General features: G+C 37.4%; 4 protein-coding genes across 4 annotated transcripts; 3 read left to right on the forward strand and 1 right to left on the reverse strand.

Annotated features, from left to right (window-relative positions):
- The first annotated feature begins 6916 nt into the window (after positions 1 to 6916).
- LOC118488025 lies at positions 6917 to 9820 on the forward strand. Its single transcript, XM_035985030.1, has 4 exons — positions 6917 to 7031; positions 8359 to 9034; positions 9127 to 9261; positions 9490 to 9820. Exons 2-4 carry the CDS (start codon positions 8369 to 8371, stop codon positions 9577 to 9579), a joined length of 891 nt encoding a protein of 296 aa, XP_035840923.1. The 5' UTR covers positions 6917 to 7031; positions 8359 to 8368; the 3' UTR covers positions 9580 to 9820.
- Positions 9821 to 9910: 90 nt separating this feature from the next.
- LOC110899526 lies at positions 9911 to 11410 on the forward strand. The gene is made up of 2 exons (XM_035985031.1): positions 9911 to 10026; positions 10654 to 11410. The coding sequence occupies exon 2, from the start codon at positions 10666 to 10668 to the stop codon at positions 11158 to 11160; it is 495 nt and encodes a 164-aa protein (XP_035840924.1). The 5' UTR covers positions 9911 to 10026; positions 10654 to 10665; the 3' UTR covers positions 11161 to 11410.
- A 1358-nt stretch (positions 11411 to 12768) lies between these two features.
- On the forward strand, positions 12769 to 19432 carry LOC110918689 (tRNA(adenine(34)) deaminase, chloroplastic). Its single transcript, XM_035985032.1, has 4 exons — positions 12769 to 15721; positions 15813 to 15900; positions 18746 to 18873; positions 18987 to 19432. Exons 1-4 carry the CDS (start codon positions 12939 to 12941, stop codon positions 19267 to 19269), a joined length of 3282 nt encoding a protein of 1093 aa, XP_035840925.1. The 5' UTR covers positions 12769 to 12938; the 3' UTR covers positions 19270 to 19432.
- A 1274-nt stretch (positions 19433 to 20706) lies between these two features.
- On the reverse strand, positions 20707 to 23109 carry LOC110917451. The gene is made up of 4 exons (XM_035985033.1): positions 22953 to 23109; positions 22723 to 22843; positions 21192 to 21320; positions 20707 to 21089 (listed from the first exon to the last, which is right to left on the reverse strand). Exons 1-4 carry the CDS (start codon positions 23072 to 23074, stop codon positions 20979 to 20981), a joined length of 483 nt encoding a protein of 160 aa, XP_035840926.1. The 5' UTR covers positions 23075 to 23109; the 3' UTR covers positions 20707 to 20978.
- Positions 23110 to 24305: the final 1196 nt, after the last annotated feature.

Below are 24305 nucleotides of genomic sequence, written 5' to 3' on the forward strand. Positions count from 1 at the left end.
CTGTAAATTAACAAATAGTCAATTAACTCGAAAAGACAAACACAAAAACACATAACCATACTAACATGTACAGTCAAAATTCGTCGACTTTGCGACTATCCGATTTTATATATTTTAATAGTATGCATCCGCACACACTGATTATCTTACAAAGTTTTATTTTAGTTATTTTACAAGATGATATTATTTATTATTTTATTATTATTAAACAAACACACCACACAGCCATATCCTATCCCCGTCAGCTGGTATTTCAGAAACGACGTTCCCTCTCGTCGTACTTCCAGGAGATCTGTTCTCCCACTTCCCAGATTCTATTCCCTGCATCCACCAGCTCCTCGCCATAATGGCGGAGTTCAGCCAAGTTTTCATTGCTCATTGGCGGATTTGGTGCAGGCTCCGGGTCGAATTGAGGGAAAAAGGTGTTAGGGTTATTCAAAAGGTTCTGAAATTCCCAGTCGGTGGTCCACCATTCTTCCAGTTCTGCGGGTAGAGGTTAGGGGTTCACAATGGAATCTGGGATAGCCGGCTCCAAATTTACTGGGAGTTGGGATTCCACCGGGTAATAGAAAAAGTCTTCATCGGCAGGTCCGATGAGGTCACTAAGTGCCAATTTCTGATCTAACTCCTCCCAGGGCAGCATTTCTTGAGCTTGCCCAGAACTTTCTCCAATCTCTATCCCTTTTCCTTTATCCTTGGGATCCTCAACCTTTTTAGCTTTTGCCTTTGGTATCGTTGGTTTCTTCCTACACACACGCCTCCAGCCAACAAACCTCCTTCTCTTTTTCACCTTTGGTTTATCCTCGGGTTGAGCCCGGAATACCATTGGTTCCTCAACATCAGCCTGATAGCCCGTAGTAGTATCCATATCTGTAGTATGGATAGTAAAGTTTTGAAGGGCTTCTGATAGTTCATTCATACTGTTTAGCATATATAAAGAGACACACAAAATTCTAAGTTAAATTCTTGTAACTAAAATTTCACAGAATCACAGAATGACAATCAGGAATTTAAGTATTTAAGAATACTTAATTGGCTTTGAATCAGTTGCTCTAATACCACTTTTTTCTGTCACGGCCCTCGTCCCGGTTTTACCCGGTCCAGGAGCCACGGGGCAGAAAAACCCGTGGTATTTATTATTTGATTTTAGCGGCGGAAGATTTTAACAGGATCTTTTAAAACTTGAAAATGCCCGATTATTTTATTTCATCACTTGGGATGAACCCCGTAATTTACAATAGCGGAATTTCCCGAGGAAATTCCCTGATTTACAAAACATGTTTATTTATTTACTGAGCCACCACTTCAAGCTTGATTAGTGCTCCGTAGCACTTTTTTCTTGATTCACAGGAGGTCGCCTGAAACATGTTTTAAAAATATTTTGTCAGCGGGGAAATACTGGTGAATCATTCAATTTGAATAAAACGACACATAGTTATCAATTACAGCATAAGAGCGATTACAATGGCCTTTATCTTATTTTTATTTGGCGCCGTGTCACAACCGTGTGACGATGGTCATACCACTATTGGGTCCTTTCACCCAAGTAGTGATGATTATCACTGTTAGGATTGATTAGCCTAATTGTGAGAAATTAGTAATGTGCACAATACCCCACTAGCCAGTGATTCAAGATAGCCACGACTTAATCCCTGTAATTATAACTTTTGAAAATAATTTGGAGTATTGTAAAACACTATTGATAAAAAGAGAATGACTCACATTGCAAGTTTATACGGGCAGAGTTTAGCCTACTGATAAGCCTGATAACCTAGTTTAAACAACAATGCACACGAACTAGGTTAGTAACTAATACAGCATTTACGATAACTCACGAGATACAAACCCTCACAACGAATGACAAAGTGCGATACTAAACATCCATCGAATTCATGACGAATGACAAAGTATAACCCAAATGTGGGCAGCACTTAAACATCCATCGGATAGTTCCAATCGATCGGACATTGAATCATAATAGCGATCGAGTTAATACCGGTATCGTGGCAGCACCTAGCTATATGAAATTATAGCTTTAAGCAGTCTATCTTCGTCTTTGTGAAAAGTTTTCAACAACAGAATGAAAGCTCCATGCACAGGCTATTTATAGCCTGATTTTGTGTCTTACGCGGCTCGCGTAAGATTTAAGAAGGGTTTACGCGGCCCGCGTGGCCGCCTAGTCTACGTGTAGGTTGCATGGGTCACGAGTAGGGTCGCCACATGGATGACACGTGGCCCCAGAACGCTTATCTGATCAACTTAGAGTTGACGCGGCCCGCGTAAGGTATGCTTAACCTTTACGCGGCCCGCCTGAAGGTCAAATTTCTTGTTTTCTTGGTGTTTCATGTGCATTAGGGTTTCAGGGGTCCGGGTTTTTACTTACGGGTCGATTTGGGATATTTTTTTTGGCAGTCCTTACATAAACCCTCATGGATTTTCTCCCGTTTCTTCATATCTTCACTTCCCTTTCCTTCCACACGCTTTCTACCTTCCGTATAGTTCACAAAATCATCCCTTTAAGCTCCCGATACATGCAATTCATATCATTCTCAAAATAAATTAGTTATATACAATTAAACACCTTTATATCATTAATCTCCAAGACTAAAGAAAACCATATGTGAATATGTTAGTTAAGAGAAGATCTAGCTATTACATTAGGAGCTACCATACCTATACGCCTTATGATTTTTTCTTGATTTGTCGTTACTACGATAACTTTTTAACTCCCTAATTTTAAAACGCTAAATAATGATAATGATAATAATGGTAATGATGGGTTGACACTGCTCTTTTTATATAGGCCTCACTAGAAAAATTGAAGGCCCTCTCTTCAAGCTTAAGCTATATATGTTGTGGTAGAAGTGGAAGATGTGAGATGAGTGACATGTCTAGGGTTGTGCAAAGGGTCAGGACTGACCCGACCTAGATCTTCCAGTATCGAAAACCCTTTTATTTTTAAAAGTGAGCTATAAATATAATAGCTTTCAAAATTTTCAAATAGTAGCAATCAATTGTTATATGCTAGCATTCAATACTAACTAGCATTAAATTGTATTGGGAGATGAAGAAGATGAGATTGAATTATATTTTGAAAGGCCTATGAGATATTAATTAATTGGAATTCAAAAGGTCTAAGAACGTCTGTTTGTTTCAATTTAATTGTTAAAAAACTGTTTTTTTTTTTAATTTAAGTTCTATCAGGAAAGATTCTTGCGGTTCCTAAATGATAATCCTGGCTCTTACCCGGAACCGTCTAGCCATGAAATCTTAGAACCTTGGACCAACCCATGTGGCTTATAAGATTCCTGAATACGGTTCTAATGGTTCGGGTCCGTGGGCTTGGAGGGTAGGAACCGGAAGTCACTCACTTGTAGACACATCTGCAAGGTGGGCACAGAACACCGCAACACCTAGGCGGCGTACGCCGGTTGGCCTAGAGGAGCGCACGAGCATGATAGCGGTGGTGGCTTGATTTTTTTGAGTTGTTAAATAATATATATAGCCCAATCATATAGAGTCACTTCACCATATCATACTTCACCTCTTTATAACACATGTTTTTGGGTGTGAAATGTGAAACCCTCCACTATCTACGCGCTTATTTCACATTTCACATTCACCACAACCCATACTTTAAGAAGGTTTTCAAATAGATGATATAGTTTTACGTGATGAAAGTTGGTTGCGTATCAGTGGCGAAGCTTGAAGTTTTCGTCGGGGGGGTCGAAAACGTATATACCAAAAAATTTCTACAGAACCGGGGGGTAAAAAACGTATATACCCAAAAATTTCTATACGAAAACTACATGTACAACACTACTGAGTGAAAAGTTCGGGGGGTCGGGCGCCCCTCCCGGCCCCTTAAATGCAACGCCCCTGTTGCGTATTGCAAGAAACATAATTTGAATATATAGATTTAGAGCCTAAACATAAGCATAACTTGTAGAAATATATAATTTATCAAAATTTTGAATCATTTGCCGTATTCTTGAAGAGGTTGTAGAAATTTGAAAAATTTCATGACCCTGTAACATTTTTAGTTTGAATTGTTTTTTATACATTTACATGATTTTGGTATAAAAAACTAAAAAAAAAAAATAGTTAATTTTGGAAAGAGTTAATTACATAGTTAGTCCCTGTGGTTTGCATAAAATAACATACTTATGTACTGATAGTTTAAAATCACCTTCTAGGGTATTAACTTTTCATTTTGTAACGTTTGGAGGTATTAACTTCTAGGGTATTAACATAGTTAGTCCTTGTGGTTTGCACAAAATAACATACTTAGGTACTAACAGAATGTGATTAAACCTACAAATAACGTTAATACCTCCAAATTTTACAAAATGAAAAGTTAATACCCTAGAATGTGATTTTAAATTATTAGTACCTAAGTATGTTATTTTGGGCAAACCACAGGGACTACCTATCTAATTAACTCTTTTGGAAAACTTTTAAAGTGAAAAAGATGTGGTTGGGTGGTAAGGTAAAGAAGTGAAGCTGACGGGACCATTGCATGAAGTAGTACAAATAAATATTTGTGGACCAGACCAGACCTTAAACGAGGAAACATCAGAATCACCCAAATATTAAAGTGGAACACTTTCTATTTTAGGAAAGGTTCAGTTCTCAACACAATATTCCATTCCACTTTTCTATATTCAAGTTGGACCTCCGTGCATACATATACGCATACAATACTTTCATACTTTAAAATAATTAAAACTCAACATACCCATCATTAATATTCAAGCGTAAAAATAATACTTTTTTTTATAGCTTTCTAATAAATAATTGTAATTTACTTTTAAACTGTGTTATATATAATAAAAACTAGCTTTGTTAGATAAAATATACCTTAAAAAATAATTAAAACTCAACATACCCACCATTAATATTCAAGCGTAAAAATAATATTTGTGTTAAGCATATGCCTCACTCCACCTTTCTTTTATTTTCCATTGATATGTATTTTTCTAAGGAATATGTTAACACATATACAACTCTTCCAAGTAAACCAATTTAGTGTCATGATTTTAGGAATACATGCTATGTCATTAATTTTAACCATTTTCTACTAAGATTGTATTTGTTGTTGACAAACTATGCTCATAAAAAAAAAACACATTGAATGTTGGAACCCATAGAATAAAGATAACGGTCATAACACCTACCATAGTTCACGACGTTCTTGATGTGCCTATACGTGGAAACGACGTAAATAGGATGAAAACGCCGTCAAAATGCAATCTTTTTTGTCAATGGATGAGAAAGTTTGGTATTGATTGTGCAAGAATAAGTGTGACACGGGTGAACGGAAATTTTGGTAACATGATGATGGTGAAACTATTTTCAACACAATAAGAGTGAGACAACAAAATTATGATCGCCAACTTGAGGTTTCTAACTTCATTTACAGAAGGAACCGAGATAGCTAGTATGGATTGATATAGTTGCGACATAACATGTTTATAAAGGACTAAGGAATGGCGAAATAGTAATTAAATAGTGTTACAATGGACCATTTGGCTCTAGGAGCGGATCCAAGTGTCTTGCTGGGTGGCGGGCGCATCATTTGAAAAAAATAGTGTATTTTTAGGCAAAAAACTCGACTGCACCTTTTGAAAATATGATTAAACCCCTCATTCACACCCCATCAAATAATTTCTGGGTCCGTCACTGTTTGACTTTGTTTAGTGTACCTTCATCTATTGTATCTTTATGAAAGGCAAATGTTATATATCTTGTATTGATTGTTATGAATGCACATAACTTATTCTGTAACATTATATCACACATAAAAACATGTATATTAATTATTAACATTTGCTTATCATAGTTAAAACCTTTTGCCAATGAAGCCACAGCCCAGTGGTGGAGGTGGGAGGGTTTAACACGCTTGCGTGGGTTCCCGCTCGGGTGGTCGTGGGTTCGAGTCCACTCTGATACCAATATTGGGTAATTTCAGTGCGGCTGGACCTTAGGGGGGCATGGGATTCGAACTCGTGTGGGGGTTCAATTCTTAAGGGGTGTGTACCGTTGAGCCATTAAAAAAAAATATAATCCCAAACTCTCTTTTCTTCCGGTACTGTACCTATAGATTCCGTACGATATTCGGTACCTACTTTTCTAGAGATCAGGTATTAGTATTTTGTTGGGGAATTTTGTAAACGGATAATATGAGAGGCGTGTGATTACTTCATATCAAATTATTTCGGTGGTTCTCCCAAATAATTCAATCTAATGCAACTCAGAATTTTGAGAACAAGAACTAGTATGTATGTGTTGTTGAATTCGTATGAACCAGAGAGTATGACCAAGAGCTGTGATTTCGAATTTGGGGATGAAGAGATTAACTGTCGAAACTGCCTCTAGGCAGTGTTTCGTTTAAATAAGATTGCCTCTAAAATTGCATTAATTTTCCATCTGAAAGTAAGAGGAAATTCTAAAAATTAACTTTTATCCAGCTCGACCCAGCCAGGGCAACCTCGCTAAAGGCTGCCACCCTTGGACTCTGCTTCCAGGGGCGCTACCCCCGAACCCCGCCAAGGGGCGTTGCCTTTTTGGAACCCCCATTGAGTAGAGGCTCCCTCCGAAACACTTAAAAAAACAACTCAAACATGCATGCACTCCTACCCCTCTTAACTTGCTTGACATGTATTATAATTGACTTGGTCACCAAGTTAATCCTCATTACACTAAAAATCCTACATATTTTTGGTCCTGGTACCATTTGATGCCCGTATGGTACCGCTTCGGTACCTGTACGAAATCTGATCCCCAGTTTGAACCTTTTTTTGGTACATGTGCGAAATCTGATCCCCAGTTTGAACCCTTTTTTTTACTCTGTAATAATGAATAGCATTGCATTTAATTTGATGGAACAACTTTCCTTGCATAATGTACAAGTACAACTTCACAAGTTCTTTGCTAACTCTCCACACACCACACCAACTCTGTTCAACATCAACGAATTGCAACATTGAGCACTTCATCTTCAAAGGCCCACTCAACACCTCTTAAATCTGGTATGGATCCTAACCTTAAATCTATCTGCTGCTCTTTGTTTGCACAATAAAATCGTGACAAAATGCGATAATAATAAATAGTTTACAACATAAATGTTATGATGTTGGTTTGTATTTCATATTTTATTTGTTTTGCACCTTAAATAATTTACAATAATGTTCTAAATGTTATAAACAAAATGTTAAAATAAATAATTCAAAATGCAAATAGAAAATGCATTAAGTTGTCAATATGTAGTTTATTTTCACTTGATGATATTGTTAGATTATCCAACAATGAAGGAAAAAAGGGGATCTCTAAAAGACAAAAAGAAATATTGAAAAATTTTGTATACCAACATATTGGAACTTCTGATCTCATTGGGACTTAGCAGTCTAGGGGTGTGAATTTCTGACCCGACACGACACGAATCTAACATGAAATTCGCGGGTTTAGGTTTAGTCTAAACGGGTTCGGGTCAGTTTCAGGTTGAAACCGTGAACCTGTTTAGCTAAACGGGTCGGGTTCGGGTCAACCCGTTTAACCCATTTATATATATATATTTTTTTTTGGAATACCTAATGAATTTTCATTCCAATCAACACGGCAAATTGCATAAGAATAGCAGGTAGACGGGCAACAAACTGGGTGTGTATTTTCATTCCATTTATATTATATTTTATTTTTTACCATATATTTTATATTATTAGTTAATTTGGGTGTGTATTTTATGCATAATTATAACTTAAGATTGACATAAAGTTTTATAATTAAAATGAAATTGTATATATACATTTGTGTTTTTTGAAGTAAAATTTTAACTTTAACATACTAATTTGCGAAAATTCGGGTTGAACGGGTCAGGCTCAGGTCAAGCCGCTAATATTTGGGTTGTGTTTGGGTTCATATGTATGGCAAGATTTTTGGGTTCGGGTTCATCTAAAATTTTCGTGTTCGGGTTTGGTTGAACCCACGAACCCGACCCGTTTAGCACCCCTACTTACCACTGGTCTAGAAAGATGTTATGTTAAACCTCTTGGTACATAAAGTAACTAACCTTTCATGGTTGAAACAAGGATTCAAAACATGGGATCTGTTTGGTTCGGATTTTCGGTTTTGTGGATATTGGTTGTTAAAAAGTTTAAAACCGAACCATAGGTTATTCGTTATATTCGGTTTTCTCAGTTTTTTTTTTTCGGTTATGATTCGGCTATCGGGTTTAATGCTTACCCCTAAGATTTTGAGATATTGTTGCCACTTGGTTTATGAATCATCATATTTTTGTCTTGTCACTTGCAAAATTACTAACAATCATCAAACTTAAAACATAATGTTTTCTTTCCGTAGATAATTAACGATGTCCCGACGCGGATTAAGAAGGCAAAATCAGACGACACAACCATTAGTCTCCTCTACAAACATGAACATCGAAACGATAAACAAGCCAAGCAGCTTGTGTACCGTGTTACATGGGTTGAGCGATGCTCAAAAGTCCGATATTATGGATATGGGCTTTGAATCCATAAAATCATTCAGTATAAACAAAATACCATCAAGATTGGGGTCTTGGTTGTTAGCTAACTATGACCATAAAAGCAATGTTTTAAAAGTTGGTGACGGTATCATTAACATAACACCTTTAAAGGTGTACGAGATTTTCGGAGTGCCTAACGGGACAAAACCTGTACATGAAAAGCACCAGGCGAGAAGAGGATCTCCCAGATACGAATGGAGGAAACAGTTTACGGGTGATAAAATATGTGTTGAACACGTAATCGAAAAGGTTCTATCAGATCGGGAAGGTGGAAGGCTTTTCAAGCTTAACTTTCTTGTCGTCTTCAACTCGATGTTGGCTGAGTCAAATAAAAGTGCAACCGTGAATCAGAAGTGTCTCTCGTCTATCGAAAATGAAGCCGACATACCTAACATGGATTGGTGTGGCTATATCGTAGCGTGCTTAAAGAGAACCAAAGAGGAATGGGACGGTAAACTGGCCTATAACGGCCCATTGACTTTTCTCGCGGTACGTTTATTTACTGTTTATGTTTATATAAGTTGCTTTAGTAACTAACATGAACACATTTAATATGATTTTTTTTTTTTATAAATCAACAGGTCCTATATGCACATGAACAACAAATGAAACTTAATCCTGATTATGCGGTGACCCCAGCGATAGAATATGTTTCAGATGAATATTTAGAAGATTTTGAAAAGGAAGTTCTACCCATTGATGAGGATACTCAGATGGTAAGTTTATTTAAGTTATGCATACTATTATGTATGTTTATATAAGTTTTTATGTATACATAATTTTTTAATATTTTTTTTTATAAAGAGCGCATCACGTATGTGATGCGCTCGAATCGCGCATCACACATCGCGCATCAGATTTTTGGACGGGACGCATCGGAGTGCATCACGCAATTTAAAATGAAGCTGGTATGTAGATTAACGCATATTGCTTTATCTTTGTAGTTACTCCATGATGACGGTGACGATGATGATGATGGTGGTAGTGGTGGTCCTACTGGTGGTAATGGTGATATTGGTCAGGGCCGGCCCTGAGAATTCGTGTACCCTGTTCGAGCTCGAAAAAATGTGCCCTTAGGCCTTAACGAAATTGGGTATTGGGCTCACTAAAGGTCTAAACCTAATGCCAAAGGGGTTAATACCTAATCTAAACCATAATAATAGTTTTGTAAAGGGGCCTATGTTGGTGTTTGTATGGATCTAAACCATAATAATAGTTTTGTAAAGGGGCCTATGTTGGTGTTTGTATGGGTGTACCGTATTAAAGAAAACATTTTACATATACATATCGGGTTTTTTTTTTTATAAAAAAACGTGCCCCTCGAAGTATCGGGCCCTGGCCGGTGGTCCTCCCCGCCCACCCCCAGGGCCGGCCATGATATTGGTAGTGGTGGTGGTAGTGACGTTGGTGGTGGTGATGGCGGCGATGTAAAGCAGGAAGAATGTGAGCTTGATGAAGACTTGTCTCTTATATCCGATTCTGTATGTATCTAGCTACCTCTTTGTTATGTTACACATTCCTATGATTAATATTATAAACTAGTTTTTCATATCGCGCGTTGCGGCGAAACCGATCAAATGATAATGTAATACAAACGTGATTTGAAAATAAAGCATGTTGTTTAGAAAGTCAAACCATTAGAACGATTTAGTTTATCATCGTACCGTTTTATGATACCAAATAAATACTTTATTTTGAGTATAACCTCGTTTTAACAAAACTTATAACGGAATGTCAGGGAAAGAAATCAAGCACAACTACGTACTTAAGTTTTTCGAAAAAAGTTATAAACGTAACTTATTAAAGAAGTATCAAATTAATCGATAAATTAGTATATGTCAAAAAAAGAAAAAAAATTATTAAAAAAAGTAAAGGAAATAGATGTTTAAAAAAATGAAAAATATGTTATTAAAAGTAAATATAATAATAAACTCTTATAATATATTAAATAATAAAATAATAAAATAATAAAAAAGCTATATATTATTATAAAAATAAAGTTACTATTCATCGTCCCTCGAAATCAATATATATATAATATAATGGCAATTACCCAACCCGACCCTCTCGTGTTGGTCACCTCTAATTTGTATCCTTTTATTGTATAGCATCAAAGAGGCATGGCTCGTGTGAGAGGCTACAAAGTGAATCGCAGCATTGCACCAACTCTTGAACACATTTTCAATGAACACGGTGACATTGCAGCTAGGTGTAAATTTTCCTCGAGTCTCAAAGCATTTTTCCTTGAGTCTGTTTGTAAAGTTTTCAGGCAGATCCAAACCAACGATATCGAAAAACTGTCAGAAGTAAAGGCTGTGTTGTCGGATTTAAAGAAAGCCAAGATTGATGTGGCATGGCTGGAAGCTCTCCTTGAAGCCATTCGCAAGAAGAAGGAGGCAAATAAACAGTATTGTTTGTCTTTGGAAGTGAAAATCGGCATCATGAGGGCTAAAAATTCCTTCGAGATAGATGTGAGAAGGGGACGTGCGCAGCTTGTTGCTTTACGAGAACAGATTAAAGAGGCTCAAAAGGGTGCAGATGCAATGCGTCTTGTTGAAAAGTATCTAGATGACACCCGCAAGGATCATGAAGCTGACCCGTATCTGGTTATATAGGCTGATTAGATTATGCTATGGTGTGTAAGTGAACACGAGGGGCAAGTTTAAACTCTGATAGAGACAAGAGTGTGTGAGTATTTGCAGTTTATCGACTATGTGTTTTGAACCTTAGATTATGCTATGGCGGTGAATCCCCACCGAGATCGAAGAGCCTGTGTGGTATTAGAAATTACCAATAAAAACAGGGTCTACTCGGGCTCAAATCAAATGCTTTTATAGTTTCAAATAGCCATATGCGGAACATGATATCTAGTTTTTTTAGAATAACAAACTTGTTTATCGTGTAATGGATTTGATTATGGTTATGAACTTTGAGAACTATAATAGCCCAGTTTAATGGGCCCAGACAAAGAGAAAACAAGCCCAACTTTAGACAAAAAGCGGAGGTATTAACCCCAGGCCCCCAACTCCAAGTAGTGGTGCACAAATCGGGTTTTTTGAAAAACTGGTTCTGGGTATGGAACCGGGTTTGGGTAGGATCGACTTTTACAAAATCAGGTTTTTTGAAAAAACGGGTCGGGTCCAGGTCTGGGTTTTCTACCAAAAATGTATACCCTATGTACCCGGGTTTGGGTAGGTCTTGGTCGGGTTTTATAAAACCCGGATATTATAATACTTTATTTCCGGGTTCAGGTATGCATCAGGTTGGGAAAAAACCCGCACCGGGAATTAAAAAAACCCGACCGGGTATTAAATGCTTCTACATATGTTTTAGTGGATGGTTTAGCCTATTGAAATTTAATGACATTTTTAAATTTAAATTCGATATTATAACTTTTGAAGAATGAAAAGTTAAAACATGCTGACCACTTAAAAAGATTTTTTTTTTTTTTTTTTTTTTTGTGCTAGATCGAAGGAATAGTGATGCGGGCCCAAGTGTGAAGGAGCGGGCCATCTTGTATTTGGAGGCTCAAGATCGTGTGACAAAAGGAGCTTCACTAAAATGGCTCTAACTTGGGCTACGGGGGTCCGTTTTGGGCGTGCGACCAGGCGAAACGATCGTGAGAACGAGCTCCATCTTGCTACAAACGCCTAAGGCGGTTTGGGTCATCGTTCGGGCCTAAAACGCTTATTTCTTTGAGTTATTTATCTTTTTATGTTTTTTTCGATGTTTTATGCATTCTGTTTTTGGGCTTGTGTTTGGCCCATGGCCTTTTTGAGGCCCATTTCGAATTTCTGTCTTTATTTATATATTTCTCTTGTAAGTTGGATGGTCAGAAATCAATCTCGAGTTTACTCACTTTTCACTTCAAATTCTCTGCCCTTTGGGTTGAATTTTGGGGGTTTGGGGAAGATCATCACGGGTATTCGCAGAATCAACGTGATTTGCTATTTGTTATCGTAACACACGCTACATCAAATAGTCTTATACTCTTTTGATTACAACGATGTATCCGTCTACAAAAACGCATGTTTCCAACTTTCTAGTTTTTGATTCGTTTTATCACAAATGGAGTTTAGCACATTGTTAAATACAACAGTGCACCCAAATCATTACAACAGTTCAGCATTTAATAGTTCTGTTTGTTTTACAGCAAATTTCTAAATGGTATTAACTCATTTGACTATTTGAGTATTAACTCAGAGTTAAACCGTGGTTATTTCCGTTACCGTCCACAAGATTCTCTCAGTTTTCCCAATTCATCCATTGTCACTTGCGTCTTCTGATCCATCTTCTTATCTCACTTCAAAAATGGCGATTCTTCCACCTCCAATCCATTCAACTTTCTCAACAAATTCAAGGTAACACTCACTTCCACATCTACAACTTCAAAATGATGCACACCACTTGTTTCTACTCATCTTTACCCCTTACACACAGACCTCCTCCTCGATCTATATACACCGATGATCCTACTTACTGTATCACCAATCCGTTACTAATTCAATCATCATACAATTGCTCTTCATGTTGTTGTTGCTGCTGTTGTGCTGCTAATAATAATTCATATTATAACAGCTTACCTAGAATAGCAAACCCTAGCTTTTTGTGTAATGGATTGAGGCAATCTACTTTGATTCAGTTTTCACCTAGCAGGAGATTACTTGTTCATGGTAGGATCAGACAGTTGTGTGATAGTGGTTCTAGGTTTTCTTCAACTAGTGAGTCTGATAGAAGCTCTTGTTATAATAAGATTGGTACTTTTAAGGCTAGGCGGAAGTTAGGAGACCGTAGGTATGCGTGTTCGAGTTTTGAAGAGAAGAACATTGGACAGTCTTTTAGTAATGATTGTGTTGATGAAGTTGAGCTTTTGCTTGATTTGTTAACTGAGGAAGTTGGGTTGGAGAGTATTAGTGTTCGGGATAGAAAACGGATCCAAAAGAAGGACCCGCAAAAGAAGGATTCGAGTAAGATTTCCAGTAGAGCGAAAACTGTGAAGTCGGGATTTGTGAAGAGGGATTTGAAGTGTGATGCTAAAGTTGCAGAAGTTCGGTCTGGTGAGAAAGAAAATAGTAAGTTAAGCGATGAGAGACGAATGTCTGTAACAGGGGTGAATCATGAAGGGAAAAGACAAGGGTCGAGTTGTTCATCGTATTACTCGGTTTCTTCTGCTGGTGAGTATGGTAGTGACGATGATATTGTAATTGAAAATGATGATTATTTTGTTAAAGGAGAATCTTCGAATGAGTATAAAGATGATCGAAGAGTTTATGATGAGGAACTTGAAGAAAATGTGGAGAGACAGCAAGAGTTTGGTAAAATAGAAAGTGAGATCGTGAAAAAGAATACCGCTGAATCGTATTATGGGAATCAAGAGTGGCGAAAGAAATCAGAAAAGAAGCTTAATGTGGAGTCTAGTCAAAGTCAACATACAGAGCGAAATAGTCAACAACATAGTGAAAAAACTGATAGAATTAGCTATCAATCTCGATCAGGAATGAAGAATGAGAACTCTAACACCCAGAAGCTTTACAGTGGCACTGAAAATAAGTTAAGTACGTCAGTTCAAGAGCGAACACATCATCAAAAAGAGGAAACTGTTGATTTTACTCGCCAAAACGAGTACAAAAAGCAGTCAAATGTGAATTTAGAAGCCTCTGAAACTCATAACTTTGACAAGAGAATGGCATCGTCTTCTTCTTCATCCTTTGAGACTCGAATGAAGAATTGGGAAGAAAATCGAATGAAGAACTTGGAAGAAAGTTCAACACAAGTTAGTGATCGGTTTAAAGATCAAAGAGAAGAAAAACACCAGAGAGTCGTCCAATTGGCTTCATCAAAGGATTCAAGAAAGAAATCGCAACAAATTTCGGAAATTTCAGATACGCTTATTACCAATACTGAAAACACGTCAGTTTCACAAACGCAAGCTGACATCAGAACCAACAAACAAGAACTGCATGATCAGAGAGAAGAAAAACACCAGCGAGTTGACCAATTGACTTCATCAAAAGAGTCAAGAGTGGAATCGCAACAAATTTCAGAAATTTCAGATACCCTTGTTACTAATATTGAAAATACATCAGTTTCGCACACGCAATCTGACATCAGAACTAAAAAACAAGAACTGCATTTAGAGTCTTCAAGTTCATCTCAGGTGGCAGGACCCACAGAAACGATGAAAACCGGTAGAAAAACAACTAAGGCTTCGAGTTTTCATGTTGGTATGCCGAAAGAGTCATCTAGTAGCTATAAAGCTTTGAAATTGAACCCTGAATCTAGTTTTCAAGAAACCGGTACACATATTGCTTCAGCCGATGAACAGCAGAAATCAGCGGGTCAATTTGTGGGGGAATTTGTCGAGAAAGCAAAACACCAACTCTCTATTTCCGAAGTTGAATTAGCACGTGAAGACGACGCGCAACACGAACTAAAGAGTTCGGGTGAATCCGGTTCAGGAAATTACGATGAAAAAGACGGAGACATGGGACCGTCTGATGAGGTGTGGCATGAAAGCGGTGCACCGGGTAATACGTCTTCTGACGAACAGGCGAAAAGGAGTGGTCGGTCGTTATGGAATGTTATCGGAGATGTTGTTCGACTGCGGTGGGGGTCATCGCGTTCGGAAACGCATACACCTAAATCAGGCGGGGTATCGAATCAGTCTACAAGTAGTGAAAGATGGTTTTCTGGTCATGAACCAGATGAATCGAGTCGAAAAGAGGTTTCTACCCCTTCTAGTTTCAAAGAGAAACAAGATTCACCCTTATCTCCGTTAATAATTGAAGAATCATCAATTCCATTGCCTGCAATTCGAATGAGAAGGTCACCTATCGTAAAGTCAACTTCAGTGACCGGTGAAACTGTTGACCAAATAGTCTCGAAACCATTGACTCAAGTTCCACACGCGGATGCATCTGGTAGTGGCAAAACGGTAACAGTCGAACCACCACCGAATCCTTCGAGACGGAAACTTGCACGAACAGATCAAGTGTCGAAAGATAGATTCGATGAATGGGAAGAGGCGTATACTATCGAAGCAAAGCAACGTAAAAACGATGAATTTTTTATGCGAGAAGCGTTGTCGGAAGCTAAAAAGGCTGCCGATATGTGGGAAGTGCCTGTCGGGGCTGTTCTTGTTCAGGACGGTAAAATAATTGCTCGTGGATATAATTTGTAAGTTCGTAATAACCTTTTCTATTCGTTATATTTTTCATAGAGGTTTTTCCATTAGTGTTTGTTAATAAGATAAACTTTATGGTTTTAGGGTAGAAGAGTTACGTGACTCTACTGCTCATGCGGAGATGATTTGTATACGTGAGGCTTCAAACAAGTTACACTCATGGAGACTTTCGGTAAACCTTCACCTCCACACACACACACACACTGCAACATCTTCTTTTTACCCGTGTTATGCAACATGGTTGTCATTTGTTTTAACTGAAGTATGCAAACATTCAAGTATCATATATGCCCAATGAAATCTTAAAATATCATATATACCCTTGTTTTATGAACTTTTACTTAATGACCATACTACCCTTTGTAAAATAGCCCTTAATATTAACAAATAAAAACTTAAAAATAATTAAAGAAAACATATAGAACTATTAACTAAAAATTGGTGGGTCTAAGATTAAACCCAAACCGCCCCCTCTAAAAATTGGTGGGTCTAATCTTCGTTTTTCTGGAAATAAGTACGACTAGATTTTTCGGTCACTGTCTTTATTTTCCGATTGCAATCGCATCCCATTTTCCAATCATCGTCTCTCTTTATATGCTGAATATGTTGACACAAACCCATATCCGAACCAGTCATTAATAATCTGGAGATCAGTTTTGGTTAACATGGGTGCCGATTAATCTATGTAGAAATATAAAAAGAATTGCTTACGAGTGAGTACTCAGATGTCATTTATTTTAACCTATGAACAAGTTTTTGTTAAATAGAAGTTTGCTTCAAGAATGCATGTAAGTAGGGGTGGCAAAATCAACCCAATGACCCATACATTCAACTTTGGGTCAGGATGGGTTTTCTGGGTAAACTAAACCCTAAAAGTCTAAAACTGCGCATTCTTCTTTTGTACCCTCCGTAACATCCAAAGGCAGATTTCCAGAGAAAACTCCTATAGTATTTTAAAGAGTTAAAAGCACAAATAAAATATGGAGTGTGGACTGTGCATATTTGGTGTGAGGATAGAGATCCTAACTAGTATTACTTTGTTCCTTTCCGGCTTTTGTGATCTCTAAAGCTGCTGATGATAAACCTATATAAATTATGACAGTAGTTATTTTTTAAGATTAATCAAGAACATAGACAAACACACATGTTTTCTGAGAAGCATATTTGTGTAAATGATCGGAATTGTAAGATGTACTTAAGGTGTAAGGATTTAAGGTGAGAAAATACAACCACCTCGCAAAAAAATCCATTTTAAATTAAGTTCAATTTACCAATAATGAGTTATGGATATAAAGGCAGTGGGCTACCTCCGTATTGAGAATCGGAATACAAGTGCCACTTCTTAAGCTCTTGTTTTGAACTGAAGTTGTGTATATATCTTTCGCTAGGAGGAATCAAGTCATCAATGTTCCAAGTGAGAGCTGCATAGCAGCCATAATGACACATGGAAAAACAATCAGTTAAGGCTATTATGTCCTTTTGCACAACTAAGGGTTACAGTTATGCTGGACTGGCTGATTTGATGGTACCTGTACGGTTCGGTACCGGTACGGTATCGGTTCGGTACCCGGTACCAAATGAAGTTCATCGTGACGTACAATCCTCAAAAAGCACTGAACCTTTTTTTAATTTTTTTGATTTTTTTTTATTTTTTAAAGTTTTTTTGATTTTTTTTTTATTTATTTATATTTTTAGCCTATCATGCCCAAATTCATCTCGACAAAAACCCATCTTGACCTAAACCCATCCTAACCCATTTCTTAATAAACCCATTACCCAAACCTGCCCAACCCACCCATTTTGCCACCCCTACATGTAAGGAGTCGTTTAGGTGTAAGAAACAAATTAATTTTCCGCATCATCTTCCTCTATTTGCAGAATTGCTAACCATATACCAAAATCTCTGACAGTAAATGCATATGAAATGCCGATTATATTTAATTGTAGAAACTGTTTTTTTTTTCTGTTTGTTAGTTGCTCCTCAATTGATTCAACCTGCCGAATCACTTTGCCATTCCGATTGCAGTTAATTCAATCTACCAAATCGGGTTGATCTGCAGTTTGCAATTGATTCAATCTGCCCGAATCAGTTTGTCGTTCCGATTGCAACCAATTTCATATGCCATACGTTTGCAATCGACTTAATTTACTATCTGTTTTTCATCGATGGTGGTATCATAGGCGAGAGCTGTCGGCATCATCGATTATTCTGAGATATGGTTAATCATTTTTTATATCAGGGGTAAAAATGTCATTCACTAAAACATTTTTAATAAATTGGGTATATATGATATTACAACTATTTTGTAATGGCATATATGATATTTCTAGTTTTACATGGGTATATATGTATTTTGAATATTTGTAGGGGTATACATGAAATTGTCCCAAAAAAAATATGTTGCATTAAATGTTTAAAAAGATGCAGGCTACATATATGGGTAAAAGTTTGAGTAGTACAAATGTACAATGCATTTTTTTTGTAGTTTGCCCTTTTGTTGTCTTATAAGGTAGAGTAAGATGCCATTTTCATCCCTGAGGTTTGGCCAGTTTTGCGACTTTCGTCCAAAGGTTTGTTTTTCGGCATCTGATCCAAAAGGTTTGAAATCTTGCCACTTTCATCCGGCTTGTTAACTCCATCCATTTTTATCTGTTAAGTCCGGTGTATTTCCGTCTTTTTTGTTATCTTAAAGGGCAATTTGGTCTTTCAGGGGTATTCGGTCTTTTTACATCAAGTGAAAAAGACCAAATTGCCCTTTAAGCTAACAAAATAGACAGAAATGCCCTTGACTTAACGGAGAAAACTGGATGGAGTTAACGAGCTGGATGAAAATGGCAAGATTTCAAACCTTTTGGATCCAGACGCTGAAAAACAAACCTTTGAACAAAAATCGCAAAACTGGCCAAACCTCAGGGACGAAAATGGTATTTTACTCTATAGGGTATTTTGAAATGTTTTTTAAGACCCAACGGTTATATTTGTGTTTTTTTTTATTTTGGTCTTGTTTTAATTGCAGGGTACGACACTTTATGTTACGCTTGAACCATGCCCTATGTGTGCTGGAGCCATCCTTCAAGCCCGGATCGACACAATTGTATGGGGTGCTCCAAATAAGCTACTTGGAGCTGATGGCAGCTGGATCAGGTATTGACTATTTGACTTTATATATTTGAAAAAAAAAAAAAAAACCACAATAATCGGGTTTGATTCGTATAAGTTGCCATTTTGATTCGAGTTGTTTATTTTTAATCTTGTAGACTTTTTCCTGATGTGGGTGGAAGTGGATCCGGGTTGGATAAACCGCCCGCCCCTGTGCACCCGTTTCACCCAAATATGATAATAAGAAGAGGGGTATTATCGTCCGAATGTGCGGATGTAATGCAGCAGTTTTTCCAGTTACGGAGAAAAAAGAAAGACAAGAAACCGGAAGCTGAACCACCATCTCCACCTCAACCGTCATGTCTTCCCATCCCACACCATCATAATTCAAAGTTGGTGACGAAATTGCATGACGTCTTCGGCATGATGTTTTGTTTGTAAATCGAATCTTTGTGACTCGTTATGATCTCTTTGTAACCGGTTTTCAGCAATGTTTTGGTTTGATTTGTAATTTGTTGTCTAAAAGTCTTTGGGTGATTCAAAACCTTCTCTTGATGTAGATTTTTGTGTTATTGTTTAATTTAAATTTACAAGTTGAACACAAGTACAACCTCCTGAAGAAGAATATATGATGCTATATTTATTTAGATAGTAGTTCAGTATACTGAAAATCTTCCACCATTTCACTGAACCAACCATAGGCTAAGATCATGGCTACATAATAGAGTGGAACCACTGCTGTGAACACATGGTAAAGGTCCGAGGCAGTGATCATGGTGTGAAAAATGCATTCTCACTTAAGCTTCACTTCTGTGTATCAGCAAGTTCTTGTTTATCCCTCAAAATCTGCACCGATCGATGAATGTCTTGAACATGTTTCTCAAAAAACTTGAGCGACTCCCCTTGATCGCGTGTCAAATCAGACTGCATCTCCCTAATCGACTTATCAAGATTATAACAACACTACTCCAGTTGTGATAACCGCGAACTAAGACCCTCGAGAAACCGCATAACATTATCAGTGTGTTTCTTCATGGATCTCTCCACTGCCATGATTATCACTTCCTGGTTACCAGAATCATCCGGTGGACAGTCAAATTCGGGATGTTGTTCTCGCCATTCTACTTTTGATAAATTCTCGCCATTTACTAAATGCATATGCTGGGTCAGATTTGATCTCTTTTTTTTTTTTTTTTTTTTTTTTTTTTTATTATTACCATTACCATTACCATTACCATTATTATTATTATTATTATTATTACAGTTCATGCGTACGGGTGTTTTTTGGCCGTGGTACGCGTAACCGGCTTTTAAACACGTGTAACCAACACTACGCGCATAACCAACGCCTAAATGTGCGGAACGACACCGGAAAGTGCGTAACCGGCATTAAACACGCGTAACCAAGGGCGTGTGCGTAACTGTTAACTGAACGTGTGTAACTGGCGTCAGTTACTCACGCAAAGCCGGTTTCGCGTTGAGCGCTGTGTTAAGCGCTTACCGCGTGTCCAAGCACTGGTACGCATGTAAAAGCGCTTAACAGACACGGCACGCGTAATTGACACCTGAACGCGCGTAACCGATGCAGTTACGCGCTGAGCAGCTGGTTAAGTGTGTGCTGGGGCCTAGTAATGTTGCGGCAGACACGCGTTTCCCGATCCTGATACATGTAACCGGCATTTAAACAAACAAACAAACATAAACTGAGGCATGATCACGCGTACCTACCTGGTGCTGAAAACCAGAAAGTCGGAACTTATAATTTATACAGTAATTTCAAAATAACTATTTTTAAAAGCAACCCTTTCAACCCAAACCCGCCTGACTCGAGTCGTTTGCCAGGCCTAGTTCTGTTGTGTAAAATTGAGGTTATCCAACTGGTCATTAGCAGCTCTTTTTACGTCCCGCTGTTTAAAAAGGAATTTCTTTCGACCCACATTCCAATCCCTCGAAATCTTAGTATTAAACAATAAACACTACATTCTTATTCAACTGAACAGACCCCAAAACACAAGTACCAACAGGTTTTAGCTTCTCAATAACAACCAAATCCTTCTTCGATATACACCGACTTCTTTACCTTCAATAAGTTGCTTCATAGACGGCTTTACAGTTTTCTCCTTCTTGCTTTTTTTTTTGTAGCACCACTATTAGAACCCATGATCTGCATCCGGACTCGCATTGATTTCCTCCCGAAAGTCGTACTCCACCACAAGATTTAGATTGTCAACAAGTTTGTGATACTGTTCACATCCTGTACACTGGATAAAAATGTAAAAATAATTCAATGAAATCTTCATAAATAAACATAAAACCTGTGCACGTTATACGCCACAAGTGTGAAATAGAAAAAAAAAAAATACCTGAACAAAAACCATCCCTTTTTCATAAGCTAGTCGGTTTATGAGCTTTTGTGATCTTACGCCACAAGCATTGCAGGTAAATTGCACTAACAAGCTTCTTCTCGGGAGTTTGAGGTCAATAGTTGCTCTCTATATATTTCCATCGTCAAAGAAAGAACTTTAGTTAAACATATCTTGTATGGGTGACCGTGAGAACCGCACTAATACACTTCAAGAGGGTTATGGGTAGAAAAAACAAGTGGAAACTGGATTCGACCCACTTAAAGGTTATAGTTAAAACATATTGAATTCGACAAATAAAAGAGAAATGCAGATAAAGACGTATTTTTTGTTTCTCTTTCTTTTGTTGTTTAAATATATTGATATACTTATTCGTTTGATTCTTCAATCAGATATCAAACTCACAAGCATTCCATGATCTCGGAAATATTCCTAAATATTTTCATGGTCAAAGAAAGAACAACTTTAGTTAAGCAGTTCGTGTTTAGGTGACCATGAGAACCTGCTACTAGATGGTCAAAGAAAGAACGACTTTAGTTAAGCAGTTCGTGTTTAGGTGACCATGAGAACCTGTTACTAGAAAACTCATGCGACCAAACAATACCCTAGAAGGTTATAGTAAAACATATTAAATCCCACTAATAAAAGAAAAAAAAATGTACATAAAGACGCCTTCTTTGTTTAAATCTTTTTAGCTTGTTTGGATGTTTATTTCAATATCTTCTTAGTTAGAGGTGTACAAATCGGTTTTTTTCAAAAACTGGTTTCGGTTATTAACCGGTTTCGGTTTTTTCACCCAAAATAAAAACCGTTTTTTTTTTTTTTTTTTTTTTTTTTTTTTTTTTTTTTTTTTTTTTTATAACCGGTTCCGGTTACTAACCGGTTTTTGAGGTCCAAAACAATAACCGGTATAACCGGTTGGGACCGGTTTTTTAATAACCAGTTCGGTTAATAACCGGTTTTTGAAGTCAAGAATAGTAACCGGTATAAAAACCGGCGGTTAAAAAAACCGATTAAAAAAAAAACCGGTTATGAAAAAACCGGTTTCGGTTTTTTTTTTCCGGTTTCGGTTCTAAAACCAGTTTTTTTGTACACCTCTATTCTTAGTTCCTCCAAAGAAGATTTTGGATATAATCACAAATTATTTTTAAAATTGGCAAATGGAAATTAAAGTTAATAAATTTGCATCTAATTCCATGGAATTACACTTCTCGTGATTACACAATTCTACGCATCAAAACAAACACTTTGTCAAATAATCGCGCAATAATTGATATACTTATTCGTTCGATTATTCAATCAGTCATCAAATTCACAAGAATTCCTTATCTCAAAAATATTCCTCACTGATAATATCATGACTGAAATCAGATGGTGTTTCATAATCTTTCTTCACTTTGGGTTCATTCAATTTCAAGAATAACCGAACTAATACATTCTAAACAGAAAAACACACTATGAATTCATCAACGATTTTGACAAAGTTACAAACTTTCATAACAAAAACAACAATTAAAAGAGATATACTTACAGGGTTTGATTCAGCATCACCAAAAGACCCTTCTGCATTCAAATTATCATCAACCAAGCAAGAAATCACAAAAGGGGACACCTTTTTTGACCCCTTTTCTTTTGAACAAGAAACCCCCAATCTGCAAATCAAAATATAATCACTTATCAAACCCACCAACACTTAATTAGAGAACTGTATGCACGAAAACAGCAAACCCTAGAAAATAATAAGTAAAAAAGAAGATATACCTGGGGAATTTGAGGGTGAATTTTGGTTGAAGGAAATTAGGGCATGAAAAACGAGCTGTTGTTCTGTGAGGTTTAGGAGGAGTTGTAGGCAGAGAAAAGAGGGAAGAAGCAGTGGTGGCCATGGTTCCCAATCCAAGCAAGCATAGGGTGTTGAACTGTTAAAATAAAAAAGCATTCAAATATGAAAATGGTTGAAACTAATAAAAGGTAGGGGTGCAAACGAGCCGAGCCGAGCCCGAGCTCGACCAGGCTCGAGCTCGAGCTCGTTTAACATATGATAGCTCGAACTCGAGCTCGGCTCGATTCGAGCTTTATTTCTAAAGCTCGAGCTCGGCTCGAAGGTAATTTTTCAAGCTCGAGCTCGGCTCGGGCTCGACTCGTTTAGTATTTATTAATTAATTTATATTAATTATAATTATTATTATACATATAATTAAGTTATTTTTTATATTTATATAAATGGTGATTATTATTATATAAATATATATATTTAATATATTATTAAAAAATATATAAACAGAAAGCTCGTTTAAGCTCGCGAGCCGGCTCGAGCTCGATAAGCGAAGCTCGGGCTCGAGCTCGTTTACTAAACGAGCTTGTTTTTTAGGCTCGGGCTCGAGCTCGTTTAAGCTCGGCTCGTTCAAGCTTTTTTTCAAGCCGAGCTCGAGTAGCTCGGCTCGTTTGCACCCATAGTTGAAAGGGATAAAAGGGAGAGTAAAAATTTAACAGAAAAGGACGTGCAAAGGCTTGCCGCTTGCAAGCATAAAGTAGGTTTACTCTATTTGTTAAGATAAAGGATACGCTTTGTAATCCGATAATGGACAATTTTTGTAATTTACTCAAAGGGAAAAAACAAGAGAAGGGTAAAAGGAATCTACGGTCCATAGTGATTGGAAGTCATTAACTCGTTAATTACTTACCTCTTTAACATACACAGCATTAGAAACTAAGCCACATAACTTCGAAACAAAAAAACTACAAAGTTAATGTGTATATTTATCCGGTTTTTTTTTTATTACCAGCCCGGTTTTTTTTTTCTCATACCCGAACTCGAAAATAGGGTATTCTAATACCCGGGTATAAAAAACCCGAATCCTACTCGAACCCAGGTACACAAGATATGGATTTCCTAGCTAATAGCCGGACCCGAACACGACCCGGGTATTGGCAATACCCGAAAATTCAAAACACGGTCGTACTCGTACCTTGGTTTGTATTAAAAAAACCCGGTTTGTTCACCTCTACCCCTAGCAGGGGCGGACCCACCCCAGCCCAAGGTGGGCGGGCGCACCCCCGGGAAAAAAATTGATGCTATTTTTCGTCAAAAATCCCGTCCGTACCCTTTGGATTTTT

This window comes from Helianthus annuus, chromosome 16 (genome assembly GCF_002127325.2).
Source record: "Helianthus annuus cultivar XRQ/B chromosome 16, HanXRQr2.0-SUNRISE, whole genome shotgun sequence".
Classification (NCBI taxonomy): Eukaryota; Viridiplantae; Streptophyta; class Magnoliopsida; order Asterales; family Asteraceae; genus Helianthus; species Helianthus annuus.

Bases quoted from the DNA above. Each gene is read 5' to 3' on its own strand.
- LOC118488025 (XM_035985030.1), top strand. From the start codon at position 8,369: ATGTCCCGACGCGGATTAAGAAGGCAAAATCAGACGACACAACCATTA. The intron at 9,035-9,126 runs GTACGTTTATTT...ATAAATCAACAG, and splicing joins GCCCATTGACTTTTCTCGCG to GTCCTATATGCACATGAACA. The intron at 9,262-9,489 runs GTAAGTTTATTT...TTATCTTTGTAG, and splicing joins TTGATGAGGATACTCAGATG to TTACTCCATGATGACGGTGA.
- LOC110899526 (XM_035985031.1), top strand. From the start codon at position 10,666: ATGGCTCGTGTGAGAGGCTACAAAGTGAATCGCAGCATTGCACCAACT.
- LOC110918689 (XM_035985032.1), top strand. From the start codon at position 12,939: ATGATGCACACCACTTGTTTCTACTCATCTTTACCCCTTACACACAGA. The intron at 15,722-15,812 runs GTAAGTTCGTAA...TTATGGTTTTAG, and splicing joins ATTGCTCGTGGATATAATTT to GGTAGAAGAGTTACGTGACT. The intron at 18,874-18,986 runs GTATTGACTATT...TTAATCTTGTAG, and splicing joins GCTGATGGCAGCTGGATCAG to ACTTTTTCCTGATGTGGGTG.
- LOC110917451 (XM_035985033.1), bottom strand. From the start codon at position 23,074: ATGGCCACCACTGCTTCTTCCCTCTTTTCTCTGCCTACAACTCCTCCT. The intron at 21,321-22,722 runs GTAAGTATATCT...GGAAATATATAG, and splicing joins GTGATGCTGAATCAAACCCT to AGAGCAACTATTGACCTCAA. The intron at 21,090-21,191 runs GTATTTTTTTTT...ATTTTTATCCAG, and splicing joins AAGGGATGGTTTTTGTTCAG to TGTACAGGATGTGAACAGTA.